Source organism: Camelus ferus, chromosome 10 (assembly GCF_009834535.1).
Source record: "Camelus ferus isolate YT-003-E chromosome 10, BCGSAC_Cfer_1.0, whole genome shotgun sequence".
NCBI lineage: Eukaryota > Metazoa > Chordata > Mammalia > Artiodactyla > Camelidae > Camelus > Camelus ferus.
In genome coordinates this window covers 49,552,745-49,569,068 of record NC_045705.1, presented here as the reverse complement: position 1 = coordinate 49,569,068, position 16,324 = coordinate 49,552,745, and the positions used below count along the sequence as shown (strand labels likewise).

At 33.7% G+C, this 16,324-nt stretch overlaps 1 protein-coding gene across 4 annotated transcripts in view; it reads right to left on the bottom strand.

The window, feature by feature from the left end:
* Positions 1-16,324, bottom strand: part of BTBD10 (BTB domain containing 10) — a 68,193-nt gene that overhangs the window by 16,218 nt on the left and 35,651 nt on the right. For all 4 annotated transcript variants that reach the window (XM_032488992.1, XM_032488990.1, XM_032488991.1 and 1 more), the window contains one exon: positions 4,943-5,139. In XM_032488992.1, the coding sequence (XP_032344883.1) occupies positions 4,943-5,096 (154 nt within the window). In that variant the 5' untranslated portion in view covers positions 5,097-5,139. The remainder of the gene's footprint in view (positions 1-4,942; positions 5,140-16,324) is intronic.

Here is a 16,324-nt window from a genome sequence, read left to right as displayed (position 1 = left end):
TTTTAAATCACAGGACTTCTGCTTTTTGGATTTCAAATAACATTTTCCCAGAACACCATGAAAATTAATTTATTTCCCAGGAATAAAACCTAAAACATCAAACTGTTTCTAAAATAATTAATTTTGTAGACTTTTCTAAAAAGATGTATAACTGATTAATACTGACCCAGAATAAGATCAAAAGTAAGGTAAATTTTATATTATTGCTCTACTTAAAAATATATAGAAACCCACAGAACAGAATATTCTCACAAGTCAAATAAGTAAGCATTGAAAGTTAGTAAAAGATTAATAAGAATACCAATTTTAACTGGCCTAAATACTGAAAGTATTAATCTATTCTGAGAACAAAATACAAACTTTGGACTCTCACTAGGTTAATAAGGAAATCCCCAAACCAACAATTTATCTCACAAAAGGAAGGTCCCAAAGGAAGAAAAGAATTTCACTACAGACAGCATGAAGTATTTATTTCTTCAAATGACTTTTAATGTGTAACAACTTAAGTGGCTTTAATAGCTAATGATATACTGCTTTCCTTTCAGTCTCAATTTTGTTGAATAAAGCACTGCTATACATTTTATAGGATCATGTAATGATTATCTATAATTTTAATAGGAAATGTTATTAAAATTCAGAAAATTTTCTTAAGCTGTTCCAATATTCTACAAAGGGAAATTAAAACTGACTTTGTGATAAGTTTCCTTTAGAGGCTAGATTACTAAACTTTAAAGGTGACCTAAAAATGCACCTCCAACTCATCAGTTTCATCAGCTTTTGCCAAATCCCTCCATGACTCAGGCTGCTTAGAACACTCTGTACAGCTTTACTGGTTATATAATTAGGTTTGCTGTATCTCCAGAGATACTCTGACACCTCTCTTTTACTGCCTATTTCTACAATGCGGGTAGCATCCCAAAAGCAAAGATTTTTTAAGTAATAAAATAATTTCTCATATCTCCTATTCTCTTCCCAGAAACTAAACTTTGCATACAACAAACTGTCAACTCTTATTTATACTTCTGTTGGTTTTTGGCTTATCAGTTTAGCCTGACTTTAAGAACCTACCTTAGATATTGGTCCTTAAATTCCTCTATATAATTAGACCCTAATATAATTGATTTTGATTTATAAAAGGCAATCAAAAACTATCTCAAATAGTAAGTCAAAGTATTTAATCTGCCACTTCTGAGAGGAAAATAAAAATCAGCAAGCTCACATTGCTTACATACATCTACTTCAGACTGGTGCTTTACAGTCACACAACGTATTTACTTGGAGTACTACCATTCATTTATGGTAATGAGTAGGAAGGAAGAAAAAGCACGAGTAGGAAGAAAATGAGTAGGAAGAAAAGAAAAAGTCAAGAAAAAAAAAACCCAAGATGGCGGAGTGGTAGGACCACAAGCTCGCCTCTCCTTGTGACTACAACGAAACCACAACTGAAGGCTAAACAACCTTTGAAAAGAGACTGGAACCTATCAGAAAAGATCTTCTGCAACTGGAAACATACAGAGGGAACCACAGCAGGATGGTAGGAGGGGCGTGCTTGTGATATAATTGGGCCCCATACCTGTCGGGTGGGCGACCCACAAACTGAAGATTTTTTAAGTCACAGAGGCTGTCTCACAGGAGTGAGTGCTCTAAGCCCCACATCAGGCTCCCCAGCTTGGGTCCCAGCATTGAGAAGAGAAGGAGACCCCAGGACATCTGGTTTTGAAGGCTAGGGGGACTTGGCTCTGGGATCTTCACGGGACTAGGGGAAACAGAGACTCCATTCACATGGGAAATGTACACGGAAACTCAAATGCACCAGGTCCAAGGGCAGAGGCAATGATTTCATAGGAACCTGAGCTAGACCTGCCTGCTGGATTTTGAGGGTCTCCTGGGGACATGGGGGACGGCTGCGGCTCACTCAGGGGACATAAAAGCTGGTGGTGGACATTTCAGGAATGATAAGCTACACGAGCTTTCCTGGAGGGTGGTATCTTGATTGGATCATTAGCACCAAAACTTAGCCCTACCCAACAGCCTGTAGAGAAGCCTCAGGCCAAACAACATACAAGGTGGGAACACAGCCCCACCCATCAGCAGGCTTCCTGAGCCACAAAGCCTCTAGACGGCCCTACCCACCAGAGGTCCAGGACCAAGCTTCGCTCAGCAGTGGGCAGGCACTGGCTCCTCCAGCCAGGAAACCTGCATAAGCTTCTAGTCCAGCCTCATCCACCAGGGACAGATAGTAGAAATAAGAAAACAATAATCCCAAAGCCTGTGGAAGGAATCCACAAACACATAGAAAGATAGACGATACAAGGTGGCAAAGGAATATGTTCCAGGCCAAGGCACAAGATAAAATCCCAGAAGAAGAAATGTGATGAGGTTATAGTTAATTTATCTGAGAAAGACTTTAAAGTAATGATGGCAAAGATGTTCAGAGAACTCGAGGAGTATAGATGCACAGAGTGAAGTTTTTAAGCAAAGAGTTGGAAAATATAAAGAATACCCAAACTTGAAGAATAAAATCACTGACATGAATACACTAGAAGGAACCAGGAATAGACTAAATGAGGCAGAGGAACGGATCAGTGAGCCAGAAGACAGATTAGTGGAAATCACTACTTCAGAACAGAGAAGAGAAAAAAGAATAAAAAGGAATGAGGATAGTTTAAGAGAACTCTGGGACAATATGAAGTGCTCTAATATTCGCATTATAAGGGTCCCAGAAAGAGAAGAGAGAGAAAAAGGACCTGAGAAAATTTTGAGAGAGATAATCACTGAAAACTTCCCCAATTTGGGAAAGGGAACAGTCACCCAAGTCCTGGAAGTGCAGAGAGTACCACACAGAATCAACCCAAAGAGGAACACACCAAGGCACACAGTCATCAAATTGACAATTAAGGATAAGAAGAAAATATTAAAATTAGCAAGAGAAAAATAATGAATAACATACAAGGGAACTCCCATGAGGTTAACAGCTGATTTTTCAGCAGAAACTCTCTATGCCAGAAGGGAGTGGCATGATATTTTTAAAGTGATGTAAGAGGGAAACTTACAACCAAGAATACTCTATCCAGCAAGGCTCTTGTTCAGATTTGATGGAGAAATCAAAAGCTTCACAGATAAACAAAAGCTAAAAGATTTCAACACCACCAAACCAGCTTTACAACAAATGTTAAAGTACCTTCTCTAGTCATCAAATCATAAGAAAAGAGAACAAAAAGACGAAAGAGAAAAAACAAGAGACCTACAAAAGATTGATTTGGCTGTTCAGGGTCTTTTGTGGTTCCTTATAAATTTTGGAATTGTTTGTTCTAGTTCTGTGAGGAATGTTGCGAGTATTTTGATGGGGGTTGCATTGGATCTGTGGATTGCTTTGGGTAGTGTGGCCATTTTGATTGTGTTGATTCTTCCAATCTAAGAGCACAAGAAATCTTTCCATTTCTTTGTGTCATTTTGGTTTTCAGAGTATAGGTAACCTCCTTGGTTAAGTTTATTTTAAGGTATTTTGCTGTTTTTGATGTCATGGGAATGTCTCTGCCACTTATAAAATTCTGGTTTTTGAAGTGAAAAAAAAAAGTAAATTAAGGATCACAAATGGCAAATATCCTTCTTTTTAATGGGTGAGTTGTATTCCATTACACACACACACACACACACACACACATACTTCATCTCCATTATTTTTTCAACTATTGATATGCACTTAGGATGCTTCCATATCTTGGCAATTATAAATAATGTTGCTGTTAATAGCAGGGTGAATGTATCCTTCTGAGTTAATTCTTATTTTGTGGTTGGCTTTATTCCTTTGATAACTATGTAAGTTTAAAAAGCTAAAGCTCTAAATGTTCTTAGAAACAATGAACAGTACATATATGTAAATTTTAAAATACGTGTGCAGTAAAAAAAAAAAAAAAAAAGATCAAGCCATGAAAGACATAGAAGAAACTTAAAAAGACATATTACTAAATGAAAGAACCCAGTCTGAAAAGACTACAAACTGTACAATTCCAACCAAATGACATTCTGTAAAAGGCAAAGCTACAGAAACAATAAAAAGATCATGGTTTCCAGGAGTCTGGGGAAAGGGAGGGAGGGAGGAATAAATAGATGGAGCACAGGGATTTTTAGTGCAATGAAATTATTCTATGTTGTACTATAGTGGCTGCATGTCATTATGCATTTGTCAAAACCCATAGAATGTACAATATCAAGAGTGAACCCTAATGTAAACTATGGGCTTTGGTTGATAATAATGGGACCACGTTGGTTCATCAATTGTACCAAGTATGCCACACTGATGAGGGACGTTGAGGGTAGCAGGAGTATATATGTGTGGCTGGGGAGGGCTATGTGGGAACTCTGTATTTTCTGCTCAATTCTGTTGTGAACCTGAAACTGCTTTTTTAAAACATATTAAAAAAAATTTTTTTAAAGAAAAGAAAAGAAATCTACTTCACACCTTCCTTTTCCTCTTTTTTTAAATTAAATTTAAAATATTGTCAAAAATTAAGATAAATTACTCCATGATGGTTATTCTAACTTTAACTTTCACTTCCTTTTTAGCATGATTAACCAAGAATTCTTATCAATAATTTACTTCAAACTATTTTAAAATAAAGCACTGATATATATTTCACAAGATAAAGATCAACTTGAAAAAAAATTTAAATCTACATTTTACAGTTTTAAAAGGCTTTTCAAACTACTCTTTTCATAAGACTATTTGAGACTTTAAAAATTTTCACTTTTAAGCTTCATTTAATGAGTTGTTTCTTCACAGCAAGAACGAAGTTAAGCTAAAACAGAAACAACTGAACAGAAGAAAGAAGTTAAGAAGTTAATTTTACTCTTAAGTATTAGGCACAATTATCATTACTACTTTAAAAAAGTAAATGCATGCTTTTAAAAACTGTTGGGAAGCTTAGTTGATTTTACATACCGACATGGTGCTGTCGTGTTGGAGAAGTAACATTTCTAATACAAGGAGTGAGTTGAGATTCTGTTCTTTCGTGAGATGAATCTCGTGATCTGTCACTTGACCTTCGTCTATCTCTTGATCTCTCGTGTCCCCCACTAGCACCATGTAGACTCATTTTGGTGTGGTCGACAACTCCTTTAGAAACACGTGAGGGAGTACTGATAAAATAGAAAAGAAAATTAACCATAAAAGTAGAAAGTCAGATCACAGATGCTTAACGAAAAAAAAAAAACAATTAACATAAAACTACTAGTATATTGAACTGCAAGAATCAAATGCTACTTTACAATTCTGAAACTTAATTTACCTTAAACTTGCAAATTTTATAAAATCTGGAACACTATGTCTTTGAAGATCACACGATCCAATTCAGTTTTTTTTTAAGGATGAGAAGGCCAAAGCCCAGGAAGGTTAACCGACCTTTGAGTTTATAGTAGTAGCAGAAAAAGAGGTAGTGTTAGTAGTAGCAGTGGAGACCACCCAGACCTCTTAAATATTACTCAAATGTTCTCTTGATTTCTTTCATTGAGAGGGAAAAAGAGAGGGAAAGTTTTTACCTTTAAAAACTGAGGTATGGGGCAAAGTAACTGGTCTCCCTGTCAAATAAAATGTCTACATGATAACTCCAACCAACTCATTCTAATTTCTGAACTCTCCTCAAAATATTTGAAAAGCAATTTTCTAAAAAGCTAACAGCACTGACTGTACAGAATCACAGAATTTAAAATTTGAAAACATCTTACATAGAGTAAATTTGCCCATGAGAAGTAAATAACTGAGAATGATGATTAAAATGGTCTAGTTGACAGCATTCATTCACACAGTTATTTATTAAATTATGTCTGTACAACACTGTGCTACATGCCAGGAGAGAATCCGCTCCCTCAAGGAGCTTATGATTTAAGTGTAGCAGTACTACATGGACATGGAGAAATTTAAGCACTTCAAGAGTTATCCCAAATTTCAAATATAAAATGACTAAATGTGTCTCAAATATATAACTAAAAAATGAGTGACACAACAAACGCTTTAAGATCTCACAAGAAGACATCACTATAAATCACTGGTGAACGAGGTTTGCTAACAGATAAGATTTTAATAATCAGTAATACATCACAGGTAGGAAAACTGACAGGAACAAAAATGAGAGAACCTAATTTAAGACAGGTAAAAATTTACCATCTTAGCATATAACAAGATTCACAAATGAAAAATATTAAAGTATCTTTTAGAAACAGAGAAATAGGAATAGTAGGAACTCCATGACCCTGGAGTAATAAATACTTAGAATCAAGTTGGTCTTTAATACTTAATTGCTCAACATGTTGAATGTTCCTTAGTTTCCTCATCTGTAAAATGTAGAGTCTACTTACTTTCTGAGGTTAACATGAGGATAAAATGAAGTTTAAGTAAGTTGACCAGCAAGGTACCTGGCACAATAAAATCATCCATTAAAGTTAGTTTATCTAGTTACTACAAGTGAGGATATTAAAATTCAAAATTACAAGACTTGATGAAAGTCACATAGTATTTAGTGGAAATGCTAATAACCGAAGCCTTCTGATTCATCCCAGTGCTCCCTCCACAATGTTACCCTGCTTCCCTTCAACAAAACCACACTAGTTAAGTTTCAATCTTGATCATACAGTTTTAAATCCTGCAGCGCTTCAGGATTCATCTTCTCTGTTTACTTATTAACTATAATACTGTGTTTTGTTATTTTAGTGGTTTCTTTCATTATGAAAATCGTTATCATCTCATTATAGCAGATTAAACAGACAAAAGATAAGGCTGACTTTGTATTTACCCTTCTAGGGTGACTTTCAGGGAAAAAAAGGCAACCTGTCAGCTTTTATCAATTTGTCTCTCATACACCTACAGGGAGAAAAAAACTATTCCCACCTCCTTCCTACTGAAAAAGATCAGGGTAGGATAGCATCCTTGGAACAATTTTTTTTTCCTTCAAATAGAACAAATCAAAAGATCCTACAGTATTTATGTTAAAAACTTTGGAGCAGAAACAGTGGAATTTCTGTCCTAAAAGAGGGAAAAGAAAGTAATCCATACTAAAAGAAAAAGGATTATATATTAAAAAAAAAAAAAAACAACTCCTCATATTCTAGCTGGTAAGATTTAAATGTGCAAATAAACACATTTTCTTAAATATGACTCTAACTGACAATTTAATGAACAAGGTACAAACACAACTATGACTAAGGCAAATGCAGCATGAATGCTCAATCTGAGTATGGGCCAAGAAGACTGATTAACTGGAAAAGCTTTTCCACCAAGCATCTCTGAAGCTGAAAGATTAAATATTGCTATGTGTTCTGCTGAAATACTGGCTTCATTTCTAAACTGTTTAGATTTTAAATAAATACAAAAGGTGTCATAATACACTCCCATCCTTTCTTTTCATTCCCCAATGTAATGTGGAATGGAAGACCTTCAAAATTATATGTCATAGAAGACTAATTATGTCCTACTCTACTTAATTAAGTAATTTTAGATCAGAAAAGCACTCTAAGGGCAAAAATAATTGATACGTGCAAAAGAAAATGAGGACAAGCAAGTTCAGAGGGGATAACTCTGCATCATGTTGCCTCTAAAAGAGTCTGAGATATATGAATTGAGAACAGGTAAGAAGCTAGAGTATATTAGCCCCAACATATGCTTTTAGCCAAGACAGAGAAGCAAGGACTGAATTTACTTTCCTGTCCAAAACAACCCCCAAAAATAAATAAGTACATGAAACAATGGTTTGTAAGACAAAGTACATTAGGAATAGAGAGTAATCCCTGAAATATGGAAAACAAATAATACAAGGTCAACAACTGTCTCTAATTAAGTTTCTAGAGTAAAACACAGGGAAGCAAAACCCATGCAGAAGTTCGTGGACTCTGAGTTAAGAATATGGAGTTGAGAGGCTGGGGACAACAGATAGCTAATTTTCAGGAAAGAGTACCAGAAAGGGGACAGCATAATAGAGAGAAAACCTCACAGATCTGCAGAGAGTCTATTCCTAGAGTGCTGAGCTTGAGCACCAATCAACATAAACATGTTCCTCCCCCTGCACATCACCCACCAACCTAAGTCAGGCTGGAAAACCACATAAAAGGGTATTGGGGAGAGAATCTAAGGGGTCTTGGCTCTGAAGTGGGAAATGAAACTGAGCACTGAGCACTGTTCTGATCACAACAAATCTTAACAGCAAGAGCTGAAAGAATCGTTTTCAAGTAACTAGACTGAACCCTAAAACAAAGCTCAAGAACTTTTATAGGAATACAAAAATATTCAGCAACCAAACAAGGTAAAATTCACAATGTATGGCATCCAATAAAAAATTACCAGGCATGTAAAGAAGCAGGAAAACATAAGGAAAAAACTCAACTGAAATCAACCCAGAACTGGCACATATCTTAAAATTAGAAACAAACATTAAAATAGTCATTATAACCATATTCCTCCAAAAAGTTATGTAGAGATAAAGAATGTTGAAAAGATGCAAGTCAAACTTCCAAAGAGAAAAAAATGATGGTATCTGAGATGAAAAATATACTCAGTGGAATTAATGGAAGATTGATGACACATTATAGAAGAAAAGATTGTGAATTTGAAGACACAGTAACAGGAAATACACAAATGAATATAATATTCACTATAGAAAAATTAATTGAGCATGAGTGAGTTATGAGTCAACTTTAACTGCCCTAATATAGGTATAAATGGAGTCCATAAAGGAAGAAAGGTGGAGGAGAAAAAAAAAATGTAAAGAAATGTCCTGAAACGTAAGTAAAACTAGAAACCCACAAATGCAACATACACAGAAAATTCCAAATACATGTTTAAAAAAAGGTGGGGGGCATATAGCACACTGGTAGAGTGCCTGCCTAGCATGCACGAGGTCCTGGGTTTAGTCCCCAGTACCTCCATTTAAAAAATAAACCTAATTACCTCCCCTTCCACCACCCCACAAAATACAAAAACAAAAGAATAACACCTGTCAACCTATATTTGTTATATCTAGCAAAAACATCTTTCAAAAGTAAAAAGGAAATGCATTTTCAGACACATACCAAAAAGATAAATTAATTCATCATGAGGAGACTTGCATGATAAGACAGTTAAAGGAAGTCCTTTAGGCAGAAGAAAAAAAATAACACCAGATGAAAATAATGACTCTATACAAAGGAATTAAGAACATGAGAAATAGCAGAAAGTCTGGGAGGAGAGAAATAGAAGTACATTATTAATAAGGCTCTTATATGACACAAGAAATGATTCAATATCACTTGAAAGTAGACTGTGATAAACTAAAGATGTATATTATAAGCTCAAAAGTAATCACTGAAATATGGAAACAAAGAATTATAGCTAATAAGGCAACAAAGGAGATAAAATGAAATCATAAGAAAGATATAATTAATCCAAAAGAGGGCAAAGAAAAAAAAAAGAAGAGGATGGGGAAACAAGAACAAATGGGACAAGAAGAAATATATAGCAAGATGACAGACTTAACCTTAACCATATCTATAGTCACCATAAAAGGTAGAGAGAATCACACGGTATACAAATGCCAGACCCAACTATATGCTGCCTATAAGAAACACACTTTAAATATAAAGGTACAGAGAGGTTCAATATAAAAGGATAAGTAAAGACAAACTGCCAACATCAGTCAAAATACAAGAATGGCTTATATCAGTATCAAAGTAGACCTCAAGGCAAAGAATACTACCAAGGCATTTCATAAGGATAAAGGGGCAAATTCATTAAGAGCACTTAACAACCCCCAAAGTTCTTCTGCCTCATAACAGAGCTTCAAAATGCATGAAGCAAAGACTGATTACAAGGAGAATGTCACAATTATACATCAGATGTTTCAATATCCTTCTTATAATATTTAACAGAACAAGTAGACAGAAAATCAGTAAAGATGAATAAGATTTGAACAACACTATCAACTGGCTTGACCTAACTAACATTCATAGATCTTTTCACCCAACAATAGCAGAAAACTCATTCTTTTGATATGCACACAGATCATTTATCAAGACAGATCATATTCTGGGCAACAGAACACGTCTCAATAAATTTAAAAGAATTCAATCATACAAAGTATGTTCTGTGATTATGATGGAATTAAATTAAAATTCAATAACAGAAAGATACCTGGAAAATTCCCAAATATTGAAAATCAGGTAACATGTTTTAAAATAACTCATGGAACAAAGAAGAAATCAGAAGGGAAAAGAGAAGAGTTTGAAGTGAAAAAAACCCAACACATCAAAATTTGTGGAATGGCATGACATTATAGCAGTAGTTATGAAGCAAATTATAGCTTTAAATGCCTATGTTAGGAAAGAAGAAAGGTCTAAGAAAAGTCACCTCAGTTTCTACATTAAGAAGCCAAAGAACATATTAAATCCAAAGGAAGCAGAAAAAAATATTAAATATCAGAGTGGAAATCAAAATAATAGAAAAGGAATAAGGAAAATTAATGAAAACAAAAGCCAGTTCTTTGAAAAGATCAATAAAACTGACAAACTTTTAGCCAAACTGGGGGAAAAACTGAGAAGATACAAATTACCAATATCAGAAATGAGAGAACTGACATCACCCCAAAGGTTACATATATTAAAAGAATGATAGAAGAATATTATAAACAACTATACATATAAATTCAACAATTCAGAAGAACTGGACAAATTCCAAACTACTGAAACTCACTCAAAAATAAACAGATAAGGTGAATAGCTCAATGCCTATTAAAGAATTTGAATTTATAGTTAAGAACTTTCCAAGAAAGCTCCAGGCCCAGATGGCTTCACTGATAATCTTACCAAGTGTTTAAGATAGAAATACCAATCCTACCCAAACTCTTTCAGAAAATTGAAGAAAAGATAATATTTTCTAACTCATTCTATTAGGCCAGCATTAACCAGACAATGAAACCAGAGGAAGACATTACAAGAAAACTACAAACCCACATCCCTCAGAACACAGATGTAAATTTTTTTTTAAATTTTAGTAATGTGAATACAGCAATATATAAAAATGTCAATACATCATTATCTAATGGGGTTTATACCAAAAATGCAAGACTGGATGAATATTAAAAAAAAATCAATGTAATTCACTGTATTAACCAATTAATGAAAAAAAGTATATCACAATGTACATAGAAAATCCATTTGACAAAATCCAAAATCCATTCCTGATTTCAAACAAACAAAAACCTCAGCAAGGTAGGAATACAATGGAATTTCATCAGCTGAAAAAAGATCTTTGGAAAACCTATAGCCAGCTTTATACTTAGCAGTCAAGGACCAAATGCTCTCCACCTAAGATCAGGAACAAAACAAGGATATCCACTCACACCACTTCTCTTCTCCAATGTACTGAAGATTCTAGCCAGAGCAATATAGCAAGAAAAATACACAGAAGGCATCCAGATGGGAAAAGAACTAAAACTGTCCTTATCTGCAGACAACGTAATCATCTATTACAGACTCTAGTACTAAAAGTTACTAGAACTAATGAGTGAGCTTAGCAAGGTCACAAGACAGAAGATCAATAGTTAAAAATCGACAGTATTTCTATATATTTGCAACAATTAGATACTGAATTTTTTTAAACATTAGTTATAATAGCATCAAAAAAGTGAGTATTTAAGGATAAATCTGACAAAAGATGTAGAAGACCTTCATGCTAAAAACTACAAAATTTCACTAAGAGAAATTAAAGACCTAAGTAAATGAAAAAACTTACCATATTCACAAGTTAGAATAATCAATACTGCTAAGATGTCAATTTGCCTCAAGTTGATCTATAAATATAATTCCAGCTGAAAATCAAGCATATTTCTTTGTCTAAAGTTACAAAATGATTCTAAAATTCACATAGAAATGCAAAGGACCTAGAATTTCCTGAATAACTTTGTTAAAAGAACAGAGTTGGAAAACCACACAAGCTGATTTCAAGGCTTATTATAAAAGGTAAAGGATGAACACAGTGTACTACTGGCATAATGAGAGACAAGTAGATCAACTCATTATATGGACAACTCATTTTCAACAAGAGTTCAAAGACAATCTAAGACTCTCTTCACCAAACAGTGTTAAAACTAATGGATATACAACAAATAATCCACTTCCAGAACCTCAAGGGGAAGGAAAAAAAAAGAACTCTGATCTAAAGCTCATATCATACACAAGTGTACTCAAAATGGATCACAAACCTAAATCTGAAACCTAAAACTACTAGAGGAAAAAATGCACGACGTATTAAAAAAAAATAAAATGATAAGCTAGACTACATCAAAATTAAAAACTTCTACTCTTCTAAAGACACTTGTAAAAATGAAACCATGTATCAGATGAAGAATTGGTTTTATAATAAAGAACTTCTCAAAGTAATGGGCGAAAGATTTGAGATATACAGATGGAAAAAATAAATGAAAAGATGCTGTACACCATTAGTCATTAAGAAAATGCAACTTAAAACCATAATGAGAAACCATTTCACATCTGTTTGAATGGCTAAATGAAAAGACTAACCATATCAAGTGTTGGTGAATATGTGTATAAAATAGAACTCTCATATACTCCTGGTAGTAATGCAAAATGGTAGCACTGCTTTGAAAACTATTTTGGAAAACAGTTTGACAGTTTATTATGAAGTTAAACACACACTAGCCATAGGATCCAGCCATTCCAACTTAGGTATTTACCCCACAAAAATGAAAGTATATGTCCATAAAAAGACACAAACATTGTTAGTAACTTGATTTGTAACAGCCCAAAACTGGAAACAGCCTAAATGTCTATGAACAGGTGGCTGGATAAACAATTTGTGGTATATCCATAAAATGTAAAACTATTTAACAACAAAAAGGAATGAACTACTGATAAAAGTTATAACACGGATCAAGCACAAAATAATTACGCTGAGTAAAAGAAGCCAGATACCCTCCCCTCCCAGAAAAGGATACATTTATATTAAATTCTAGGAAACAAAAAACTAATGTATATGTCACAAAAAAAATTGGTGGTTTTCTAGGCATGGAGATGGGGGTAGGAAGGGGCAGAAGGAAAGGGTCACAAAAGACCTCAAGGAAATTTTTGCATGTATATGTTCATTACCTTGATTGTGGTGAGATTTCATGAGTGCATACATACATCAAAATTTACCAAACTGTACACCAGAATTGGCCTCTTGGGCAAAACAGTCTGCTTTAGACTACCTTCCTAGGAAGTTGCTATTAACCATTTCAATCATATATAGAAGTCATGCCTTTCTTCTAATAAATTATAAATTCTTTTTTTACCAAACTACATAGCTTCCTGCACCTCCCTCTTATAACATGGTTCATGTTCTCACGAAACCAAAGTATTTTCTAAAGATTTTTAAAACTGCCACTTCCAACTGATTATCACTTGAAAACCTCACAGATCAAAATTTATCACCCAATAAAGTTATCACCCAACAAACCCAAATCAGAATCCTTAATCATGAATCCTCTAAGATCACAATTTTCATCAATTAAGAAATATCACTTCTAGCATCTCTAGTTATGTAAATACACCCACCTTAAGCACAAACCCTATAGCCAAAAGAAAATACCTTCCTTTTTTAAATTTGCAACTTTATAAGCAAAAAAGGTTTCTGATTTCTTTATCTTATACCAAGTTTTCACTTAATTTCAAAATCAATGCTTTGAAGCATCAAGTAAATCAGTAGGCAGTAAGTTTCTCAAAAAATTTAAATCTTACTAAAAGTCACTCTCAGAAGCAAGGATCTATTTACATTCAACTTTAGCATACTAATTTTGTATGAACCTCTGCATATGAACTTGCCACCTAATTTGTGGTAAAAACTCTAATTACATCAATAGCTTCCAATGGTAGGCAGGTTCCTAAGAACAAAAGAAAAATTGTCTTTAGTCTCTATCATTTTGTTCAGTGGAACTATGGACTCCTATGGAGGAGTGGAGGTAATAAAACTACAGTAATATGTAGAGAATTTTTAAAATCCAACAATATTGCGAAGTTTATAACAAAAACCATGCCTTCTCTGAATGGATAAATAAACTGTGGTACACCCATACAATGCAATACTACTCAAACAAAAAAAGAACTACTGATATGTTCAACAGTGAGAAGGGATCTCAAGGGCACTATGTTGAAAGAAAAAAATCCAAACCCAAAAGTTTATCTACTATCTAATTTCATTTATATATTATTCTCAAAATGGCAAAATTAAAATAATGGAGAATGAACCTGGGGCTGCCTAAGGATGGAGAAAGGGTATGACTCAAAAAGGGCAGCATGAAGGAGTTTCTTTGTGGTGATGTGGAAGTTCTGTATCCTGATTGTGGTGGTAGTTACACAAATCTACATGTGGTAAAATATCATAGAGTACATATCAGAAAAATAAAGTGAAATGGACAGGAATGCTGGTTTTTTTTTTAAATTAGATGAGAGAGTTCTTAGAAATTCAAAACACAAGAGTAAAAATTTTAAAAGGTTACTAATAGGGTTGAAAGAAAAAACTTGGAATAAAAGACAGACAAAGAAGTGGAAAATAAGAGTGAAAGGATGATAAAATTCAAGCACTAATGAAGGAGGTGAACAATCAAACAATATACATCTCAGAGAGAACAGAGAAAACAGAGGAGAGTAAATTATCCAGGAAATAACACATGAAAAATTCCCAGAAGTAGCTTATATTACTAGCACTGCTGTTGACAAGACACTGTTGTAACAAATACATAAAACTAAAATATCTACAAAGTGACTGGTACTCACTTATATATGGCACCCTTATGTAGTATACATGTGGTACAACTTTATGTGACAGCACTTTCCTGGTTTGAGGAATTATTTATCTTTAAACACTTTCAGCAACTAACATCATAACCTGGTGCATCTTATTAACGTTTGTTGAATTTAGCTGAAGTTTCAGGACATATATAACATATAGGCATTTCTTTTGTCAATTGTTTATTCTTTGTCAAATACTACTATGTGTGTAGAGATACAGATATGAAGACACAGTTTACAAGGTGTTTTAAAATTTAATCAAGCTTTTAAAAACATATTTTTTTCTTAAAGATAAGTATCATTGTAAATTTTGGATCAGATGTTCCCATCCTTTTTTAAATTAGTCTGTCCTTATTAAAGAAGCAATATTTTAAATCCTAGTTTTATTTTTGGGAAAAATAAGCTGTTTCTATTACTATAGTAATAAAATATCATCTTAAATTTTAAATATTTTAACTAAACCTTTTAAATGATTTTACATTAGTATTTTTAAGATATTAATTTCATATGATTTTTATTTTTAGGTCAAGAGTTGGCAAGCTCTGGCTTATGAGCCAAATTCAACTCATTATCTGATTTTGTAAATAAAGTTTTATTTGAACACAACCATGCCCACTCATTTATATATTGTATATGGCTGCTTTCACTCCATAATGGCAAAACTGAGTGGTTGTGACAGACTCTGTAGCCCATACAGCCAAAAATATTTACTATCTAGCCCTTTACAGAATATTGCTGATCTTCATGTTAAGTATCAGTAACTGTGATCGTAAGAAATGCTATTAAACTTTTAAATCTATTTTCAACAGATTTAATGCAAATTTATCTTTTTTTCCCTTTTTTTGTCAATTAGCCTTTTCTATAAGTTTTTGTTCTGCTTAATTCATGATCAGTTTCCCAAGAAACAAAGGCTAATCACTGAAAAGGGCAGTTCTCAACTGAGGAATAGGCTATGCTCTCAAAGGTCATCTGTAAGTATGCCACTTGAGGTATTTTTTTCCATAGAAATATTTTAAATGACACTTAAATCCCAGATTTCCCCACAAGACAACTTTAGCAACAAATACAGCTCAAGAAAAGTTTTAATATTACTCTTTCTCTTCTTCCTAAAATCCCATTGTCAGGTATGTCAGCAACTCTAGGGAGGCAGAAGCAGGAGCAACAGCAAGGGAGTTTGATATACTGTTGTATGATCACTCTAAGAGCAATTTTTTCTCTGAAGTCAAATGAAGACTGAGATACTAAAATTTTTGACAGAAAAATAACTCTTAATGGCCAGACTTATAATATTTTACTATCAAGGTAGAAGTTTTCCTAACTGACAAAAACTACTTTCATGCAGATAGCAAAGGCTGGAGGTTTATTTTACTTTTAAAATGTCTATTACCTTGTTTCTTGATTTTTAAATAAAGGAAATTTTTAAATAAAGGAAGATGTTGCTGAGAAAGAACTTCTTCAAATTGAGGAGTCTCCAAACTGAAGTTATAATACCTAATTTTTTTAGTCCTAAAAAATGCCA